Source organism: Paralichthys olivaceus, chromosome 7, assembly GCF_024713975.1.
Source record: "Paralichthys olivaceus isolate ysfri-2021 chromosome 7, ASM2471397v2, whole genome shotgun sequence".
Lineage (NCBI taxonomy): Eukaryota > Metazoa > Chordata > Actinopteri > Pleuronectiformes > Paralichthyidae > Paralichthys > Paralichthys olivaceus.
Window position 1 is genome coordinate 17,567,853 of NC_091099.1, and position 19,384 is coordinate 17,587,236.

Here is a 19,384-nt window from a genome sequence, read left to right on the forward strand (position 1 = left end):
TCCCTCCCTTCGGCATTTCAACCAGCAAGTCATATGAGCCCTTTATAAGGCTGGTGAGAGTGTATAGCTTGGGACTATTCTCCACAGCCGTACCGTTACACCCCTAGTATGTATGCATGTCTTTTGACTTTAGTCTGGTCCATGTCCCATCAGGTAACATGAAGGAGCCAGGATATATGACTGCAGTTAGCCACCAGGAGGAGATTGAGACACTTTGGCTTCACTTTTAGGGAGTTGCCAGGTCATCCATCTTTATAATGTATGCTTAAAAACAAAACATGATGAGAACTCTGTATGTTATTCCCTGAGCTTTATTACCCAAACGGTCATGTGATCCACTGTTAATATGAAATATTGATTAGTGTAGCTGTAAACTGAGTAAAAACATTATTAATGGGTGGTGCAGGGAATCCCCCTTTTTCCTTGATCAACAGAAAAGCCAGTGACCTGTGAAGTGAACACATCACAGCTACACAGCCACTTCACTCCCACCATTAACACTGAACTTTAAAGGTCTACAACAGCTCTTTTCCCCTGTAATCCATCTGCACCACCAAGCTCAACTCTCCTGTGTAACATAAACATTTTCAGCATGCCTCAGTATTTCCAAAGCCACGCACACCAGCCTTACCCCATCTGAGAGAAAGGGAATCTAGGTCTGAATCAGTGCGGCTTTATTTACAACTCTTACAAAACAAACTTTTAAGAGCCAAATCCCTTTTGCTCACGCAGTGAAGTGGCAATGAAAGCCTGGCCTTATGTTACAGGGTTGCGAGACCGTGGGCAGCACAAAACAAACAGCTCTGCCTTCCTTCCTTTGCTTTACAAGGGGATGCAGATTGGACAAATATGTTGGCTGTTGTGAGCAAATCCGCTTCATGGATTTAGACTGTTGGAAAACCACAGTCCGACAGAAAACAAGCCGCCTAGCCAGAGCCCATGTTTGAATTACACTCAGTGTTGATTTATCTCCTGCCCAGACTATGTAATCGCATGTCTAATGGACTCACTGTTCATTAGTGAATTAACACTTTTGAACATTTACATCATCAAGGCCAGGCAGATGTTTCCAATTTGTGAAAGAAAGTTATTTTAGACTTTTTGCTCAGAGGGTGGGGACATTTTTCTCTGTATAAACTATTCTGAAAAATATACAATTACAGAACAAGTTTTACCAACCTAAACGTCAATGCAAAACCACAACAATCTGTCAACTATGACATACAACTGTTTAAAGGGAACATTACTGATAGCTTTACAGGACTAATGTGTAGCTTTTACATTCTGGTCTGTGTCATTCCAAACTAATTACTAAACATTATGCAATACTACTGCATTTTGTCAGCTCAATGGGCAGAATCTGATGCATGACCCATTATGTTATGTGCGTTTATTGTACATGTTCCTGAGCCTGCCTCATAAAACCTCAGTTTGAACTCTGTTACAAATATATACAAAGCTAAAAATCCACTATGTATTCACTGTCCGACCTTTCATTCACAGGATAAAGAGTAAAAGAGACAGTATTTTTTATTTATTTTATTTGAGTTAATTTCCCCCTCCATTTAAAAATATTTTTACACACAACATTTGTTTGACAGAATGTCTCCCTCCAAACTAATATACGGAAACTATTACAAATGCTCAAACAAGCATGCCAGGCCAGTAGGTGGCGATAAAGTCTACATCAACGATCCCTCAAAAACTTGCGAGTAATGCATTGGTCCAAGTTATTGGACGAGGCAGACGTCTGTGATAACATGGTGCAGTAATAATAAATCTAGCTGCAAACATGTAGTTGGACCTAGCAGTGCTAACCACTAAATAGAGAAACCCGTATATAGCCACCATTGTAAAATTTAATTTTGTAAATTTTTTTTGTAAAACGCATATATCAGTGAATAATACCTGGGAATATTTTCAGCATGAATTATAATGTTTTAGTAGTAGACAAAGTTCTTATTATTTCCTGGAAAAGTGAGTGATTTGTAGTGCATGTCTCAAAAAACAGACATAGATCCATGAATGTCACCCTCCCTCAAGTAGACATTTTTTACTGCTGCTCTCATTTATTGTGTCTGAGAGAATAAAATATTTAGATGACCAACCTCATGTAATTTTAAATGTCTGACTGTCTGACTGTCTGTCTGTCTGTCTGTGTTTGGGGGAAATCTTCAGTAACAAAAGATGTGGCCCTCAGTAAAACAACGTGATGTCACTACTCACCACATCTGCCAAATTTAGCTTCATAAACCAACTGGAAAGCATTTTAAGCAAAATAACAAATCCCATCTTTGAATATTGCAGATTTAACTGTTGGTTTTATTAAAAGAGTTTGGCTAAACAAGACCACATACTGAACCCAATCAACTAATAAGAACTCATCAAACATGACATATCCCTTTATTATTTAGCACCAGCACAGTCTCACAGTGAAGTGTCTCCTTCTGAAATTTGCTTTGCTGCAGTCGTAAAATTTAACTTGTATATCCAATTAGCCACTGCACTGACCCACTTTAATTTCTCATTTTTTCCTTTGGTTTCTCCTGGATGATTATTCATCCAAACGGTGCTCCATCAAAACTTTAAAATCTTCAATATGGCTGTGTTCAGCAATTATTTTTAGTATTGGCCAATTTGTCCAAAACCCCCAAAGATTCATTTTACTGGTGAAGAAAATCAGCCAATCATCACAGCTGAACTACAAAATATTTTGGCCGAAAGATTGGTTAAATGTCAGTGAACTAATGTATTCATCGACTCACAATTTCCCCTTCAATCAAACATGAGGAAAAAAAGTATTAAATCATTAATAAGTGTAGTTTCTTATTTGCAGTCCATCAACACATGTTGTACTTCAGACCACCACAAGTTTGAGCCTTCCTATTCTCTGGTTGGCCTCAATATCCTTTCATGGTTGCAGATGTTTAGAAAGTGTACAGTGCTCTCCAGTTTTCTGGGAGAAGCAGAAAATTGAGAGGTGAAAACTGAGGCCGATGAACGGCGTGCCAGTCACTGTGCCTTGCTGAGCACGAGGCGGGTGGCCTCGCACAGCGCAGGATAAAGCTGTCCAGAGGCCGCCTTCAGCATCAACGTCCGTCTGCCAAGCGCTGCTTGCATGTCCCAGGGCAGGCAGGGAGAACAAGACTGCTCAGCAAGGCTTCTGCATTGAGTGCAGTCCATTTAAAATAACCTATGGATAAATAAATACAGTGCCTAAGTTCACTGTACAGTAATTGGTCAGGAAACCAACAGAGACAAGCTCATTTACAGTAAATGGATCAGCTTTGAGTCCGTGAAATGCACTTGGCTCACACCATGCATTATAACGATTTGGAAATTTCAAGTGAAGCATTTTTTTCAGTGTTTGAATATGCACTGAAATGTCTTACAGATATGTTTTCACTGGGAAAACAACAACTATCAAACAAGTATCTGTGTCAGAGCACAAGTAAATAGAAGATGATTTCAAACTGTAAGTGATTATAGATAATGCAAGACTCGCAAATTGAGACTCAACAAAAACAAGGGAAATGTGACAAATTCTGAAATTACTTTAGTTTCTCTATAATAACTTTTCTTGGACATGCAGACATATGTACACACACAGTCTCACTCTCTTACACACACACACACACACACACACACACACACACACACACACACACACACACACACACACACACACACACACACACACACACACACGCACACACACACACACACACACACGGTGGTTAGTCTGGCCAACCTTGTTGACCCACTGGCTTAGCTGTGGTTGCACGCTGGACGCAAAGCACTCATTAACGATTTGAGCCTGCTCTTCACTTGTGCAAACAAACAGACTCGAGCCGTCATTACCGTAACACCATGTGTGTGTGGTCTTCTCAATCAGGCCTTTATTGATTCTTCAATTTTCGCTCGGGCTGAGGCAATGCAAAGCAGCACGATTTGTCAAGGGAGTTAAAGACGTGCAGCACGCAGACTTGTGGCATGTTTCAAAACGCTTAACACGCTGCCGGACACATTTTTCATCAGCCTCAAATACTGCACGGTAGTTGTTGCAGCGGGCAGGAGACTGTTCCACAGGCAATGCCACGGCATCACCACAAGCCACAAAACATAAAACACCACAGAGGGTTTTATGTCGCATGTAAAATGCACATCATTACCAAGAGCGCTTAGCCTGTCCACGAGCTCCACTTTCTGCCCTCAGACAGAGCTATCTTTACATGGACGGGGCTCACTGTGTGCTCTGCCCTGTGTGATGCTTGGCAGCCACGCAGAAGTTTATGGTAATGTTTTGGGTGATAGGTCAGGGGCAGGAGGGTGGCGGCTATCGGTGGTAGCTGTGTGGGGTTTCAGACCCTGTCCAGCTGGCTTGGGGTCTGCCTCTTGAGGTCAGGTGGGTGAGAAGGGGGCATCAGACGAGGGGCAGCTTGTGGTTTGGGTTTGGGGGGGCAAATACGGAGCAAGAAGGGGCCCTACCCCCCCCTTCCACAGAGCCCAGAGCACAGGGCCACTGCAGAAAGGTTGTGGCCACAGTCAGACACCCTACCATCAACATCTGTCCACAGAGAAATGCTAATGCGGTGGGCGCCCCTGGTCAAAACTCACACTTCGGAGTTGTTTTTCTACTTTTTCAATCATCAAACACAGTTGAATCATAAGATGAACAACATTTTAGGTTTTTACTAGAAACGAGCTCTAACACTGAGTTTAATAAACCACCATTTCAGATGAGAGTGGAGCTGTGCCAGGATGGAATCATTTCATCTTAGAAATACATTTTACAGGCAAAATGTCCAGTGGCAGATATTTCCTGTCTGAAAAATAATGATTTAATGTACCTGTGCTCTAGACCAAGTCTGGACAACATGCTTTTGTCCTGGTTGGACCTCCCCCGACTCACTGTCTCCAATAGCTTGACATTTATGGTTAACATAAAAAAAAAATGCAGTTGTAAATAAGAAAATCAGTCCCAGAGCACAACCTGAGGAGGATTATCATATATCATGCAGCAGAAACAGAAACAGACAAATCTTGCAGCTACCTTCAGATCAAATAAATGCGTGACGGAGGAGGCCATGTTTGGCTAACCCTGAGCAGGAATTAGGTAATGTTCAGGATGTACGCCTCTTAAAGTACAGATCAGTGACCCTTCTCTGACTAAACTTCTCATTGTGCATTTTGGCTCAAAACCTAAAAGTCTGCATTAACTGTTGGAAGCATTACGTTATGACCTGTATCATTATATGTAATACAATGGATGTGACAATGTGAAATGTACCAAATATTGTTTTAAGTATTAGAAATGCATCTTATCAGTTGCAGAATCAGTTGGATGACCAACATAAGCAACATTTTACTGGTGCTTTTCATTAATTTCACTTGAGAGCAGTGAACAAAATCTGCAAAAATGTATCATCATCTTTTCGTTAATGTTGATCTAGTGACTCAACTAGCGTTATTTTTATCCACCTGAGAAATGCAAGTCCAATATCAACACTTTTTGCTCTGTTTTTGGTCCCTACCAACTCTTTTTTAGCTAATGCATTTTCAGCTACTTTCACCAGCTAGTCTCTAAATTTCTCTTTCCTGTGGTTAAAAAGGACCAAATGGGAGAGTGAACCAAGACAGTAAGTTTACAAACCACACAGCTACACAATGAGCTTAAATGAGATCTCTGTATGGGTGAATAATCTTACTTTACATTGTTTTCTCATCTATCATTTGATGCTGAAATTATACAAAATATTGGCACTTTGAATGGAATACAAGGATTAAAGCTCTCTTTTTAAATGTTTATATATTTAATATATTATATTGAAATACAATTATGCAGTTTTAGACTATAATCATCACAAATGTAGAATATGTAATCATGACTCTCTTTAACCAATTAAATATGTGCTTAATTTGATTGTATTTTGTCTGAATTTATGTTGTACTGGTGAGTTGAAAGCAATATTCCACCCTTAAGTTCTATTCATTCATTCATATGCTCCAAAAATGTTTTTAACAAAAATAAATACAAAATATATATTTAAAGAAAAAACAGTCTTCTCTCATTTAATCCCTTTGCTTTCTTAGCACATGGAGTTAAAACTAGGATGTAAAAAATAACTTTTTAAATATGTTTTGATCTTAAAAGGTCAGTATGCAACACATTCTAGCCTCCGCACACACAAAATGTAGAGATTGATTGCAGTGATTTCATATAAAGCACAGATAACTGAGGAACATATACAGAGTTATTTATAAATCCCTTCTCAGTCAGCTGGAGTTCACAGTAACTAAACTGCAGTTCTCAGTAAATTTTTCATGTTTAAATGTTAATTTGACAAAGAGCTCTCTCTCCTTCAACAGGTCATTGTCAGGTGTCCAGGTTTTTAGAAAAGTGACATGATTTAGGCTCCAATAAACCACCGATTGAAAAGAGAACAGAGTGCATCAATTTTAACTTTCGCCCGCCTCAGGAGCTGAGCTGTTGGAAATAGCTGACCAAGAAGAAGGTACAGAGGAATAAAGTACATTCCTGGGATGACAGTTATGATTGGTAGGTGTGGATGATTAGCAGGAAACTCTTCCAACTGCCCACAACATGACATTATAAAGCATGCCTCACATGAACTAATTCAAATAGCCCGTACAATAACTCACCGTTAAAAAACCATTAAGAGGGGAAAGTAATTCTGCTAAACTCATTTTTCAAGTGAGGTTTTCCAGGATAACAAACCCAAAGTTCTCATGTGGACAACTGGTGAGCAATCAAAGCCCCGACTGCATCATAAAGAGAATATTATCAAATACACTGTATTTGCTCTGATTCTGTTCTTTACAGCTGGATATACGGTTACGTATGACATCTGAATGTCATGTTCAACTGAAACTGCACTGAATTTTCTCAACATGTACTGGATGTTTTTAGAGCACATGCCTTCACTTGTCTTCACTTTTCACTTAAAGCTGGAACAGTACTAAGAGTTTAAAGGGTGGGGTGCCGTGACACAGTAATAAAATAATAATGGAGGATACTTAGAGCTTAACACCGTCTTACTGGCACAGACAGAATTGCAATGTTCTTGCCAAGTACACTGTGAATGTGAATGTAACTCCACAACAAAAGGAACTGTTGCTGCGACTAGAGAGGGTTTATGACATAATTGGGTGGGCCAATATAGTGAATAGGGTACATCACATCCAAAAATAGATGCTGAATTTAAACGTGGTATGAGGGTGTTTCTCTGGATGCAGAGTGTGTATGAGCTGGCTGCTGAGAACAGGCGGGTACAATTTCTTTGAAACTGGGGTGGGTGGGTGGTGTGTACTGTATGTGTGAACGTGAAGTAGGTGCAGTGTGAAAGGGATGAAAAACGCACAGGAATACTGTTCTGTGTTGAGAGTGCAATTTAGCATGAATCAAAAGCAGCTTTCCTGGCTCCTGTTCCATATGCTGCCGTCTGCCAGGAAATGGGATTTTTTTTTCTTCATATTTTTTTGCAGGTAAAGTCTTTACAGAATGGAATCAAATGAGGTATTTTTTTCCTACCAAATGTTAAAGTGTTGGAAGTTTGGGGCAGACACGTTGGAAACAGAAGAAAGCTGAGTTTTGGAGACAGCAGGGGGGTCTGCCATATATTTGTCCCAACCCCAAACCCCCTTCTGGACCTCTTGCAGAATTGAATCATGACTGCTTGTAAAATACTGAGCCCTCTCTTAAGTAATTTACCACCAACTGCTCTGCAGTCTCGCCTGAAGTGATTCTACTACTCATCACAGCTCACACAAATAATTTATGAGCTTTATTCATGAGAAGAAATGCAAGTAATTCCATCCTGTAAAACAGTGCGAGAAGGTACAGTAACCACAGAAGTGACTCAGGTCTTTGAATGGACTGTATTCATCTTGATCAAGTTTATAATGAATCCCTAAAGTAGACAAAGACACAGTGTTTTCATATTACAGTGGAAACATTTATCTATTCCAATGTTTACCTTCGATTTTAGTCATAGTGAAAGTGTCACAAGGATCATAATAGATGACACTAAACTAAAGAGGAGTGAACTGGTTAATGTTTCTGATAAGCAGAATATACTGCAGGTAAATAGTAGGTGCTGTATGGCCCAGAGTTATTCACACCTTTATGAATAACTCTGTTATAAAAGAGAGATTCAAAAGTATAAAAAATAAATTAATAAATGGAAAAAGAGGGACACGACTGCAGCTACATCTCTGTGAGGCTGCAGTGTTGTTTGGAATGAGCACCCTAACAGGGTCACAATGACAATGCTAACATCCTGATAGCTAAAAGGTTTATGTTTAATGTGTTCAGTGTTTGGATTGGCTTGTTAGCATGTTAACATTCTATAGCACTAAACCCTTGGTACATAATGTATAATTACAAATTCTAAAAATGAAAACATGTGAAAAGTCAGGGGATTCCAAGGGAAGGGGGATTACAATTCATCCTGGGGGGATATTAAGAATATATTGATTGGTGATTGAGCTGCATCGGTAATTGAGAAATGCAGATTGAGTGTAAGTATAAAGTATAGAGGGTACTGGTTACGAGTTTCTGCTGGTCTCAACAAGTTAAATTTAAGGCTTTTTAAGAGCATAATAAATGTTATTTAATACCTCTGTCAAATTCCATGGATATGAAGGAATATCTGAGTCCCAGACTACCTCCCCATAATTAAAGATTAGATGAAGAGTAGAGATTAAGCCTTAAACTACACACTGAGACAATAGGTGTTCGTCTTTCCCACAGTTTAGTGGAGTGTACTGAAACTAAATTTATATTCAATACCTACTGCATACATTTTTTAAAATATATTTAAGACAGTTAAGAGTTTTTTCACTTTAAGACCAATACAGGTCAGGAACTGACCATGTGCTAACTTTATTAACACATGTTGTTCTATTGTTTTTCAAAAGAGGGGTCATGACTCAGAAATGAATCACAGGAACTTTACTCTGGGTTGAGAACAAGCTGCTTCCGTAATAATAAACAGACTAAAACCACAGACTCCCGCAAAACCTGAGTACACATACACTAATACCCATTTTCATATTAATTGTTATTTTTTATTCAAGTCCAATTAGAATTTAGGCAGAGACCCCTTTGAACGAACTCATTCATCTCACTGTGAGTGCTGTGGAAAGACCTGGCGAACTGTGTGAGTCAAGATCCCAGTCAGGAGTCAGGAGTTCCTCAGGTGGAACAACATGCAGAGTTTACGGTCTTCACTTCTAAATTCAGACATTGGCAGAGTGTTGCATTAGACATCAGTTTCACAGCGTGTTAGTAGTGTCATTGTGTGCATGTTGATGTTAGCACTCTGCTCAAAGCATGCTGTGTCGAAGTACAGCCTCTTTTGTTAGCTATAAACAAATGTCTGTCACAAATTCACCTGCAACATTACTTTTAGAAAGGTGACCAATGAGATTAACGATCATGTGCAATCACAACTCAGTTTCTTGTCTCATATATAAAACTGTCAAATATACAATATTACAAAATACTAAGTATTTTGATTTCTATGTTGATCAAGTTACAACTAAATAAAATCACATTTCCCATTTTAGAAATACAATTACAACATAAAGTGCAGGGAGAACTGCCAGATTAAAATCACAATTTAAAGGAAAATTTTACAAAATCCTTTTTATATGGGATGTATGCAAAACTACTAGTGAGGTAATTCAGTTTCCTTTTGAAGAAATGAACCATGTTCAACTGTAAATCTTTACAATATAAAATAGAAAAATATGACATCCCTTTGTTGCATATGCTACTCCAAATGTTAAGTAGTATTCTGTCAATCAATGTGATGATGCTAAAAATACATTCACTTGTAGCTCCTGAGCCACCTCTGACATTAGACCACTGACCTTTAGCACATGTTACATTTACAGCTGAAAGCTTTACGTTACCTATTTATAGGACTTAGTGGCATCTAGTGGTGAGGTTGCAGATTGCAACCAACCCAATGCCCTTCCTCTCACCCCTTCCATTCCACGCCTGTAAGAATTTACACTACTGTAGAAACATGGTGGTGCTACATGGTGGAAGAGGCCCCTCCCCATATAAAGGGGTCTTTTTAAACTAGCAAAAACACAACAATTCTTAGTTTCAAGTGATTATACACTAATGAAAACATAACCATGAATTCTATTTTATTTCTGCCAACAGATCCCCCAAACCCTACATAGTGGCCCTTTAAATACTGGGCTCAGTGCCTGAACATACAGTGAACGCGGGATTGTGTACGGCCGCCTCAATGCAAAGCTCTCCACTTTCCTTATTAGCTGAATATCAGAGATACCTCAGAGCCCACTGTAACCATTTGGTGGTTAGCTGGTTTGCTGAGGCAGAGTGGAGGTGAACTGAAAGGTCTGCAGTGAGACGCTGTGGGTTAGGTTTCTCTGAGGTTATGGTCATTCTCCCCTGGGAAAGTGGTTAGGCCTGGCTGTTTACTTTGGAGTAACCCTGCCCCTCCCCTCATACTGTACACTCTCTGCTTGGTAACCAATGATTACCTCCATTGGTGCACACCTGTCATTTCTGACCTCCATGAGTTATTCATACACTTCATGTAGACACTGCAGCAATTTGAAATAGATTACAAATCAAAAAAATGTCCAAGCTCATGGTTAATATGCTCTTTGTTATAGGTTGGATTGGATGTAGTGTGGGCGCCACCTTCTTGTCACAGCAGGTGTATGTGAGGGGTTTGGGGGAAGAGAGGCGAGGGTTGGGAGTTTGGGGAGGGTGTTGGGACTGGAGTTAATGGGTACAAGCGAAGGTAGTGCCTGCATCTTCACCCAAAGAGGAGTTTGGCTTTCTCTCAGTGCCTCTCTCACACAGGCTCGCTCACAGTGCTGGACTGAACAAGCCCGTGAGATTACCGCTGAGGACTGAGAGGAGTTGCAGCTCTGCAGCTCATGTGCTGCTGGTTTCTATCTTTATCCCTGTTTTAATTGGGACGCTGAGGAGAAATAAATAGCTCAACACACACTGTTGGGAGGCAAATGAATGGAGCACACTGACGGGGGGATTTCCCCAGGCTGTCTTCACACCAATGGATCTGGACACAAGTTTTGAACTGGCCAAATTGCATTTGGCTGGGTAATTTTTCTGAATGGTTTGTAAATTGATTTTTGCATCAAGATCATCTCCAAAGAGCGCGCAGACTGAGCTTTTAGTGGATTTTCACTGCACCAATTTACATCACGTAAGTCCAACTCTCTTATTAACTGTTTATGCCACCTGAGAGATCTTACCTGCTTGTGTGTTATTTTCACACAAGCCACATAAACTTTTAAATGACTAAATAATTAAGTATCAATTCATTCATTAAAGTTGGATTAATTAAATGTGCTTTATTAAGAAAAGTGACTAATATAATGTTACTTGTTTTCTTCAGCTCTTTGGCTTAAGGATGTGCTCCATAGTCCTGCTTCATCAGTGGAGTCTGGCTGTGTTCTTGCTGTGCTCCCCAGTGACTCTTGATGGGAGACCAGTTGATGCACTTAGTAGCAGAACGTAAGTTATTTTTAACATTGATATTAAAAAGCATAAAAAAATAAATGAATGACATGCAATAAGGAATGTGAAAATGAAAGAATATTTAACAGCTATTTAAGCATAGATAAAGAAATTCCTGTTTCCTGATTTAGAAATCAAAACAGCAGATCTGAATAGATTGAGTAGCATACAGGTTTTTTTTTTTTTGCTGTTTCAGCTCTGACTTTTTTGAAGGTCTTAAGCTCAGACTCCTGATGGCTCTCAGAAACTTGTTAATGCTGCCACCTACTGTACTGTGAGCTTTAATGAAGCCTAACTGCTCCACACATAAACTCAACTCCACAGTCTGGCATGATATAACAACAAGGGACAAAAATACAAAATAGGCAAATTCAGAAATTACAAATTTGTATTACTTATATTACAGACAAACAAAGAGAAATCAGAAATTAGAGAACAGAGATCACTGAACTCATTTATAGTGCTCATTACTTTTTTTGTTTTAAGGAGGAGATCAGTGAGTCACGCCCAGCTGATGCATGACAAGGGCCGATCCTTGCAGGAGTTCAAGCGTCAAATGTGGCTGCAGGAGCTGCTGGAGGAGGTGCACACGGCCGATGAGCAAGCACCGCCTGTGCAAAGTAGAACACCGAGCCAAACCTTCAGTGGGAATGCTCTACACCAAAAGCCCCCAGGGGCCACCAAAAACCTACCTGACAGATTCAGGCTGGACAAAGAGGGCCCAAACTTGCCCCAGGAGACCAACAAGGAACTGGCTTATAAGGACCAGCCACTAAAAGTGGCCACAAAGCGGAAAAAAAAGGTGAGGTTAGGCCGGCGCAGGGAGAATGACAAGAGGCGGAGACGCGCACGGTCTACCACAGTCACAACAAAGGAACCATGAAGGATGCGGTACCTTGGTTCAGAGACTCCTACTAGCCTTTATATGGTACTGCACTAAGATACTGACACTACTCCAGCTGGACTGAGGTCTGACAGACTGGAACCACAGCGGACTCCATCACAGTCATATAAGGGGCCCGGGGCTGTGCTTTTATGATAATATTGCTATCTGTGTACCATTTTAAAGCAATCTCATCTCATACAGCCTGGAGTTTCATCATCACATCTTCTTAGGTCCATATTTATTTGGATAATTTTCACGCCTCTTTCACCCTGATTAAATTCAAAACAAAGCACACAGTATGTTATAATCTCTAAAGAGTGTGCACAGGTAGAGCATAGAAGGAAGTATTTATTGCCTGAATATAATGTAACTTCAAACATCTGGATGCTGAGTGGTCTACTTTAGTTTGGCTCTGTTGACTATCATGGACTTACAGTTGCAAACTGTTCATTTAATACATCTGTTTGAACTGTTCTGACATAATTTATTTCACTTTGAAAGTGTGTATTTATTTTGTGAATGTATCATGGTGCTGCTGACTAAATTCCATAATGCACTTTAGTTATATCCTGTAAATGTTCTTTTGTGGTTGCGTTTTAATTTGATGTTTCTGTTTTGATGGACGTGCTTTCCTCTCCCACCCTAAATCCCTCATGGACTTGTAACTTATTGGATGCTTCATCAAACCCATTCTCATCATTCTGCATCATAGTTTATATTTTTATAGAATTAGCCGCAGTCAGGGACCGTCAGATTCATTTCATGTTCTTCACTTGCACTGAGAACATACTGTACATGTTTCCAGTTATTCAAACATTAAAAATGTAGCCATTAGAAATATTTTTGATTCGTGGTGTCTTTGTTTACCAGTCCTATCTCATTAAGTCGTACCATTTATATGATGTAGCTCAGCTGGTAAAGAGAGTCAATCATTGATGGTGCATGAGTGTTGGTAAAAAGCATCAGTCAAATGAATGTGATGCACTTAATCATTTATGACAAGTAAAAAACTTATTTTCCCCATGAGTGCATATTTTAAGCATGGGTTGTCTCAGGTGTAACTTGTCGTCCTTCATCCAAAATTTGAGTGGTAGTTCCCTGTTAGTCCATCCATTCAATATTTATTACCCTTAGCCTTAAAGGGTAGCGGGGGGGGGGGGGGGGCTAGAACCAATAAATCAACAATAACTATAGAGCAACAAGGGGGAGAAATGACCATAAGCCTGACACGAAGTATCTTTCACTGCTGAAGTGTCTTTGAGCAAGTCAACCTCCTTTAGTCTTCATGCTCCTGTCTTGTTTTTTTATCAGGACCTTTAACCTTATTTGAACAGGTTGCAAAAAAAAAATGTTTTTGTTGACTTGGCACAAGCAGAACACAGAGAAGCTGTTAATGTCCCACTTGAGAACATGTGGCATTTTTAACAGCTGCCGACTGGATGGCACAGAAACTGGTAATGGAGGGGTTAGCAAATGCATCAGCGTCTGCTATATCCTGTGCTAAGAGCAGCAGTGTACACCATAGGCCATTAGCTGACATAATCATAAATGCTGTGGAAAGCCTGATAAAGCTGCCGCCAGGAGCCTGCAGCTCACACCGAAGAAATCAATCCAACAACGGACAGAGACATTAATATCTTCAGAGCAGGGGAGGAACACAGAACGTAATCAATGGACGGAATTTTTAATCTGTGGAGCATGATCAACTTTTATTTCATTTACTCATTTGGCAGATGCTTTTATCCAACGTGCCAAACAACTGAGAGCAACGCTAAAGCTTCAGTACAGTAGAAACACTGAAGTAAAAACTTACACTGAATCTATTCAATATGGCAAAGTTCAGGAGATCAGGTAGAGAAGTGTACAGCAAGTGCAAGTAAGGAATGTTAGGGTGTTGAGAGAGGAGGTGCTCTCAGGAGAGATGAGCTCAGGTGGATCAGGTTGCTCCTATAATGACTTACAGGCTGCCAGGCCAAAAATATTTTTCAATAACAACACAAAACAATACTGCCAATGAAATAATGATGCCATGGTGCAGCAATGAATCATCCTTACTATGTTCATGAAGTGCCATATTTGCAAAGGTCACAGCTTACACAGCTTATTTTTATGAAATTAAATATTTCTGTGATTGTTTTTATTGAAAGTAAAGTTTTTTGCTCGCTGCTTTTGCGTTTCTGAGCACCTCCTTGTGCCCTATGTGCCTCACGATTCTGTCTTTTTATTTGGCGAGGAAAAAATGATTAAGTAGTTCCTTCCACAACTGGGGAACCACAAACAAGAACAGTCTGGACTATGACTGCCTCGTGTGTAGGGGTGGTGAAACAATGTTACTTACAGGAACGCAGCGGCTGAGATGGAGCATTACACATGTATGACTGGGTTGAAGTACATGGTTGCAGACCCAGAGGTCAGTCTGTACAGGCAAGTATGAGTGACTGGAATTTGATTTGGGTGGCCATTGGTAGCCAGTCGAGTGAAATTGCATGCATTTTTATTGGACTGATCAAGGAGACGCCGCTGCATCCTGGATGGAAGGGTTTCCCTGTGCATGAAAGGAGGCCCATCGGTACTCAATGTGAGCGAAGGATAGGGATGTTGATTTCATAAACTATTTCCACTGAGGGTGTGATGCATGTCACAGTTGTCTCAGCATCAGACGAGAGGCCGTTTCTCTTTAAACTTAGTCAACCAGAATCGATTTGACGCGAGTGATGTTTGCCTTTCCTCCCTCCACATTCAGTAATCACACTTTGTAATGAGCCCTGAGAGGCTGCCACCTCTCCCTGCTTCAGTCCAGTTTAACAGGATGGACACCAGAGAGGACACTCCTGTTTACACTATGAAGATAGTCCACTCAACAACATGAGCTAGAAGACAATGCTTTGATTAAAGACAGGGTGAGTTTGTCAAAATAATAGAAGTGGTGCGTTTTAATAATGCTATTAATTTATTTCTAATTATACAATATAGCTAAAAAAAAGCTGCAAATTGAGTCAGAATAACAATCAAAAATAATTTTGTTTATAAAGATATTGTTATAATGTTTGCCTTGCACAGCATTTAATGATATTGTGTAATTCAAGATCATGTCACATGTTTTCCTCTGTCAGATTAACAATCCACAACCCAAAGACAAAGCTAGACAAATTTGTTAGGTTTAATATCAGGCGATGTTGCATGTTTTAAATAGCACCTGTCAATGTCATACAATTGTGTCCTGAATGTTTCATTTACATGAGTATTACCTTATGCTTAGAAATGATTGAATTAGCAGTTACAATGTGATACGTTTTTATGTTTCATTTGGGTAACATCTGTTCAGGGACTAGATGAAAAGCCTCTTGGCTAACACAAGTACAGCTAACAACAAGTGCACTGTGCCTGTTAAATAAATCATCAAGCAAATAAAGACAATGAATAGTAATTCATTTTTCCCCCTCAAAAAGGTGATGTAAAGCTGCAGATAAAATGGCTATCCCTAATACCTATGGGCTGATCTTTGCCTGTACCTGTGGAGTGATCCTGGGCATCGGGCTCTGTGCCAACCTGCTGGTCTTTTCCCTGTTTGCTAAGTACAACACTCTGCGTAAGAACCGCCTTGACATCCTCCTCCTCAGCATGACTCTGGCCGACTTCCTCACCCTCCTGCTCATCCCCTTCACCCTGCACTCTGTTGTCAGCCACTCCTGGCCTCTGGGCGACACGTCATGCAAGGTCTACCAGTTCCTGCTCGCTTTTAGCCTGGCGGCCAGCACCTATTCGCTGTGTGCCGTCTCTATGACCCGTGCCATGATTATCACCAACCCAATATCAGCCACCCAACATGGACCTGGTCATTCTCATGTTTGTCTTGGTCTGGGCCCTCAGCTTCTTCATCAGCCTGCCACTGCGAATGTTTGCCACCAAAGAGAGCTTGAGCCCGGGCCTGGCAACCTCCTCCTTCTGCCTTCCAACCATTCATGAGCACCACTACCAAGTGGTCCTAAGCCAGTTCGTACTTTACTACTTTGTTCCAATGCTGGTTATTGCCTTCAACTATGTCCGCCTGGGTCTTTTCCTCCACAAGAGCCCTGTAATGTCAGTGTCCAGTGCCAGGAACACCCGCAGAGCCTCCGTCCTGGTGTTTTTGGCTGCTGCCACCTTCTCAGTGTGCTGGCTGCCTGGTTACGTGCTGGAGCTCTGTGTATACATGGGGCTGTATCGTCATGGACAGGCTTGGGAGATGTTCTACTTTATCTGTACTGTGCTCCAATACCTGCACCCCTGTGTCAACCCTGTGCTCTATGTGCTGCTTTCTAAGCGCTACCGCCACAGGAGGGCAGCCTGGCTCTTCAGTCGTAACAAGAACAGAGTGCAGCCGCAGGTCGTCAGCATCACCACAGACAGTTTTTAAAACCAGCTCATTTGTTTGTACATCATCAGGGACACTTTTCCTTTTGTGAACAATGAAATTGGTGGTTTTTTTATTACTTTTATGAAGACATTGACTATTCTCTGCAATATGTAGCAGGAATTATCAAAACGTTAGAAACATATTTTTAGGGAAACTAAGTAAGTTCACTGTAATGCAGAACTTGAACAATATAATGACCGTCTGATTAATGCTGAGGATTTCTATTGTTTGAAAAATATAATAATTCACTTGAAGCTTCAGGGCAGCACATGAAATTAACACAACATTTTAAAGTCTTATAGCTTTGTTTCTTGTCATTGCTCTGTCCAGCAGTGTTTACATTTACTCGGGATGTAAAGGTGAAGAAAAATCACGGTTTTGAGGTCACAGTTTGGTACGTTTTTGGAACAGTGGAAACAAGACACAGAAAACATTAAACTGCCTTTCAAAACATGTATTTTTTACAGAGGTTTATAAAGAGCTGGAATGACTTTCTGGCTAAAATGTGGTGAGGGGGAACTTCCTTTCAAAAATATTTGCAATTTAAACACTGAATAGATCCGTGTTTCGTCCATCACACCTGCTCATATGACAAATAAACTGTCACAGGGCCGTCATTCTTCCAAGATGCAACAAATCATTCAGCAGGTTTTGCTGCTTTGGCAGAGGGTGGCCATAAAATATGAGCTACACGGCATGAGCTACACGGCATGATGCACTAGTATGACACCACATAACTAGGAATGAAGAACCGCCGGTTTATGTTGTTTAAGTAAGTCATCAAAGTGGATGACTCAGTAACTGACACTGGATGCAATTACAAGGTTTTGATCTCTAACCATTTGATTATTATTGTTTCAGTGCATATTCAGGGCATTCATGCAAAGTTTATTTATTATTCAAATTGCTAAAAATCACTTGGAAAAATATACTGGATTGGTCCGTTTTGTTGTGATGATAATTCTGCCTGGAGTGAACGCCATAGAGCAACTAAAAGCATACATATTAAGACATGGTGACGACCAATCAGACAAATGTATGATTCCAATGCAGGAACTGTGGGAGTCATAACTGTAATTTACGAAATATAAGAGTGTTATTTTCCGTTAATGAGCTGTGCCTGCTCTCTTCTAATTTCAGATGTTATTGGATTATTCTTTAGAGGTAAATTTGGTTTAACACTTTCTCTTTTTTTGTATTATTTAGTGATTAATAAATGAATCATCGATAAAATATGAGAAAAAGTTGCATGTGAAATATTCAAATCGTGGGTTGATCACTGTTTATCGAGTCAAATGAAAAACTGAGAAATGACAAACTGTTTTAGTGATCACTGCTCCTTTAAAAATTAGCTTAATCCCCATGAGCTCTTGGCTATCCATTGGGGGGGGGGGGGGGTAATTACAGTAACACAAACTCACAGCACACACAGATAAACCCACACCTGTAGGTGTAAAGTTTGTAGAGGTGAGGTGTAAGTGGGGAGCTGCCTAGCAGGTGTGAAGTCATACAGAAAGCAGAGGGATTCAGAAAGGGAATAACAAGGTTGGCTGAGTTCTGGCGGCCACTGCAGTAATAGGAGACCACCCACCCCTCCCTCTGTCGCCCCCTGACTTTTGGCCTTCTCCTTAGTGTACAGCAAGGGCAGCTGGCCGGACTCGTACAGAGCGGTCATCAGCATGTTGATATGGTGAAGTAATAAAGCACACATGCTCCCCTCTGGCTCCTCTATCTCGCTCAATGTAAACTTCAGAGTGAATAGATCGATCTGTGGCCTCTGAACAAAGCAAATGACACAAAAGAAAAAACTATACAAATATTAGTCTCATAAATACTGTAAATGTAATGTTTTTTCTGACACCTCATCTGAGTTGTCTAGTGTTAATTATGTGCTTTTATCAACAATATATTGGTTGAATTGTACTGTTAAAGCTCAACACACACTTTCACTATATCTATTAGCGCATGACAGTTCTACTACATTATCATTAGAGGCCACTAACAGTTCCCAGAAACTGGTGTTTGTGGGCAGACCAATGCTTTTCAATCCACATGAAAATTTGTGCTGACAAAACAAGACTGTAAAACATCACCTTGGATTCTGATAGATCTCATGTGGCAGGTTACAGCCCTGTGATTTTCCACCCTACCTGATCACAGTTCATTTATTTTGAACCTTGCTCTCATGTGCTCCTCTCTTCCTGCTCTTCACTGAAAATCAATCAAGCAGGGCTCTATTATCTTCTGAGGATTTGATAACATACAATTTATGTTAGCATTGGAGAAGCAAATATTTAAAGTTACAGTGTGTAGAATTTAATGATATCTTGTGTTGACGTTGCATGTTGCAGCTGAACACCCCTCACCTCACCCTCTCCTTACAAACATGAAAAAGAACCTGTGGTAGCTTCAGTTGTCATAAAAACTCAAAAGGTGTTTAGTTTGTTCAGTCTGGACTAATGTAAAAAACATGGCGGCCTCTGTAGAGAGGGTCCACTTGATGTAAATATAAAGTATTTAAATATAAAGGGCCTTTTCTGGGGTAAAG

General features: G+C 40.3%; 2 protein-coding genes across 2 annotated transcripts; both read left to right on the top strand.

Annotated features, from left to right (window-relative positions):
* Nucleotides 1–10,818: 10,818 nt before the first annotated feature.
* LOC109624601 (parathyroid hormone-related protein-like) lies at nt 10,819–12,689 on the top strand. The gene is made up of 3 exons (XM_020079400.2): nt 10,819–11,240; nt 11,433–11,551; nt 12,041–12,689. Exons 1-3 carry the CDS (start codon nt 11,148–11,150, stop codon nt 12,435–12,437), a joined length of 609 nt encoding a protein of 202 aa, XP_019934959.1. The 5' UTR covers nt 10,819–11,147; the 3' UTR covers nt 12,438–12,689.
* Nucleotides 12,690–15,911: 3,222 nt separating this feature from the next.
* Nucleotides 15,912–16,836, top strand: LOC138410806 (galanin receptor 2b). The gene is given in 2 exon segments (XM_069528185.1): nt 15,912–16,250; nt 16,252–16,836. Coding segments are annotated over 2 exon segments (924 nt in total).
* The last annotated feature ends 2,548 nt before the right edge of the window (nt 16,837–19,384 follow it).

What these genes read in the sequence shown, in the direction of transcription:
- LOC109624601 (XM_020079400.2), top strand. Translation starts at nt 11,148, where the DNA reads ATGGTTTGTAAATTGATTTTTGCATCAAGATCATCTCCAAAGAGCGCG. An exon ending in ACTGCACCAATTTACATCAC is followed by an intron (nt 11,241 to 11,432) that starts GTAAGTCCAACT and finishes TGTTTTCTTCAG; the next exon opens with CTCTTTGGCTTAAGGATGTG. An exon ending in GATGCACTTAGTAGCAGAAC is followed by an intron (nt 11,552 to 12,040) that starts GTAAGTTATTTT and finishes TTTTGTTTTAAG; the next exon opens with GAGGAGATCAGTGAGTCACG.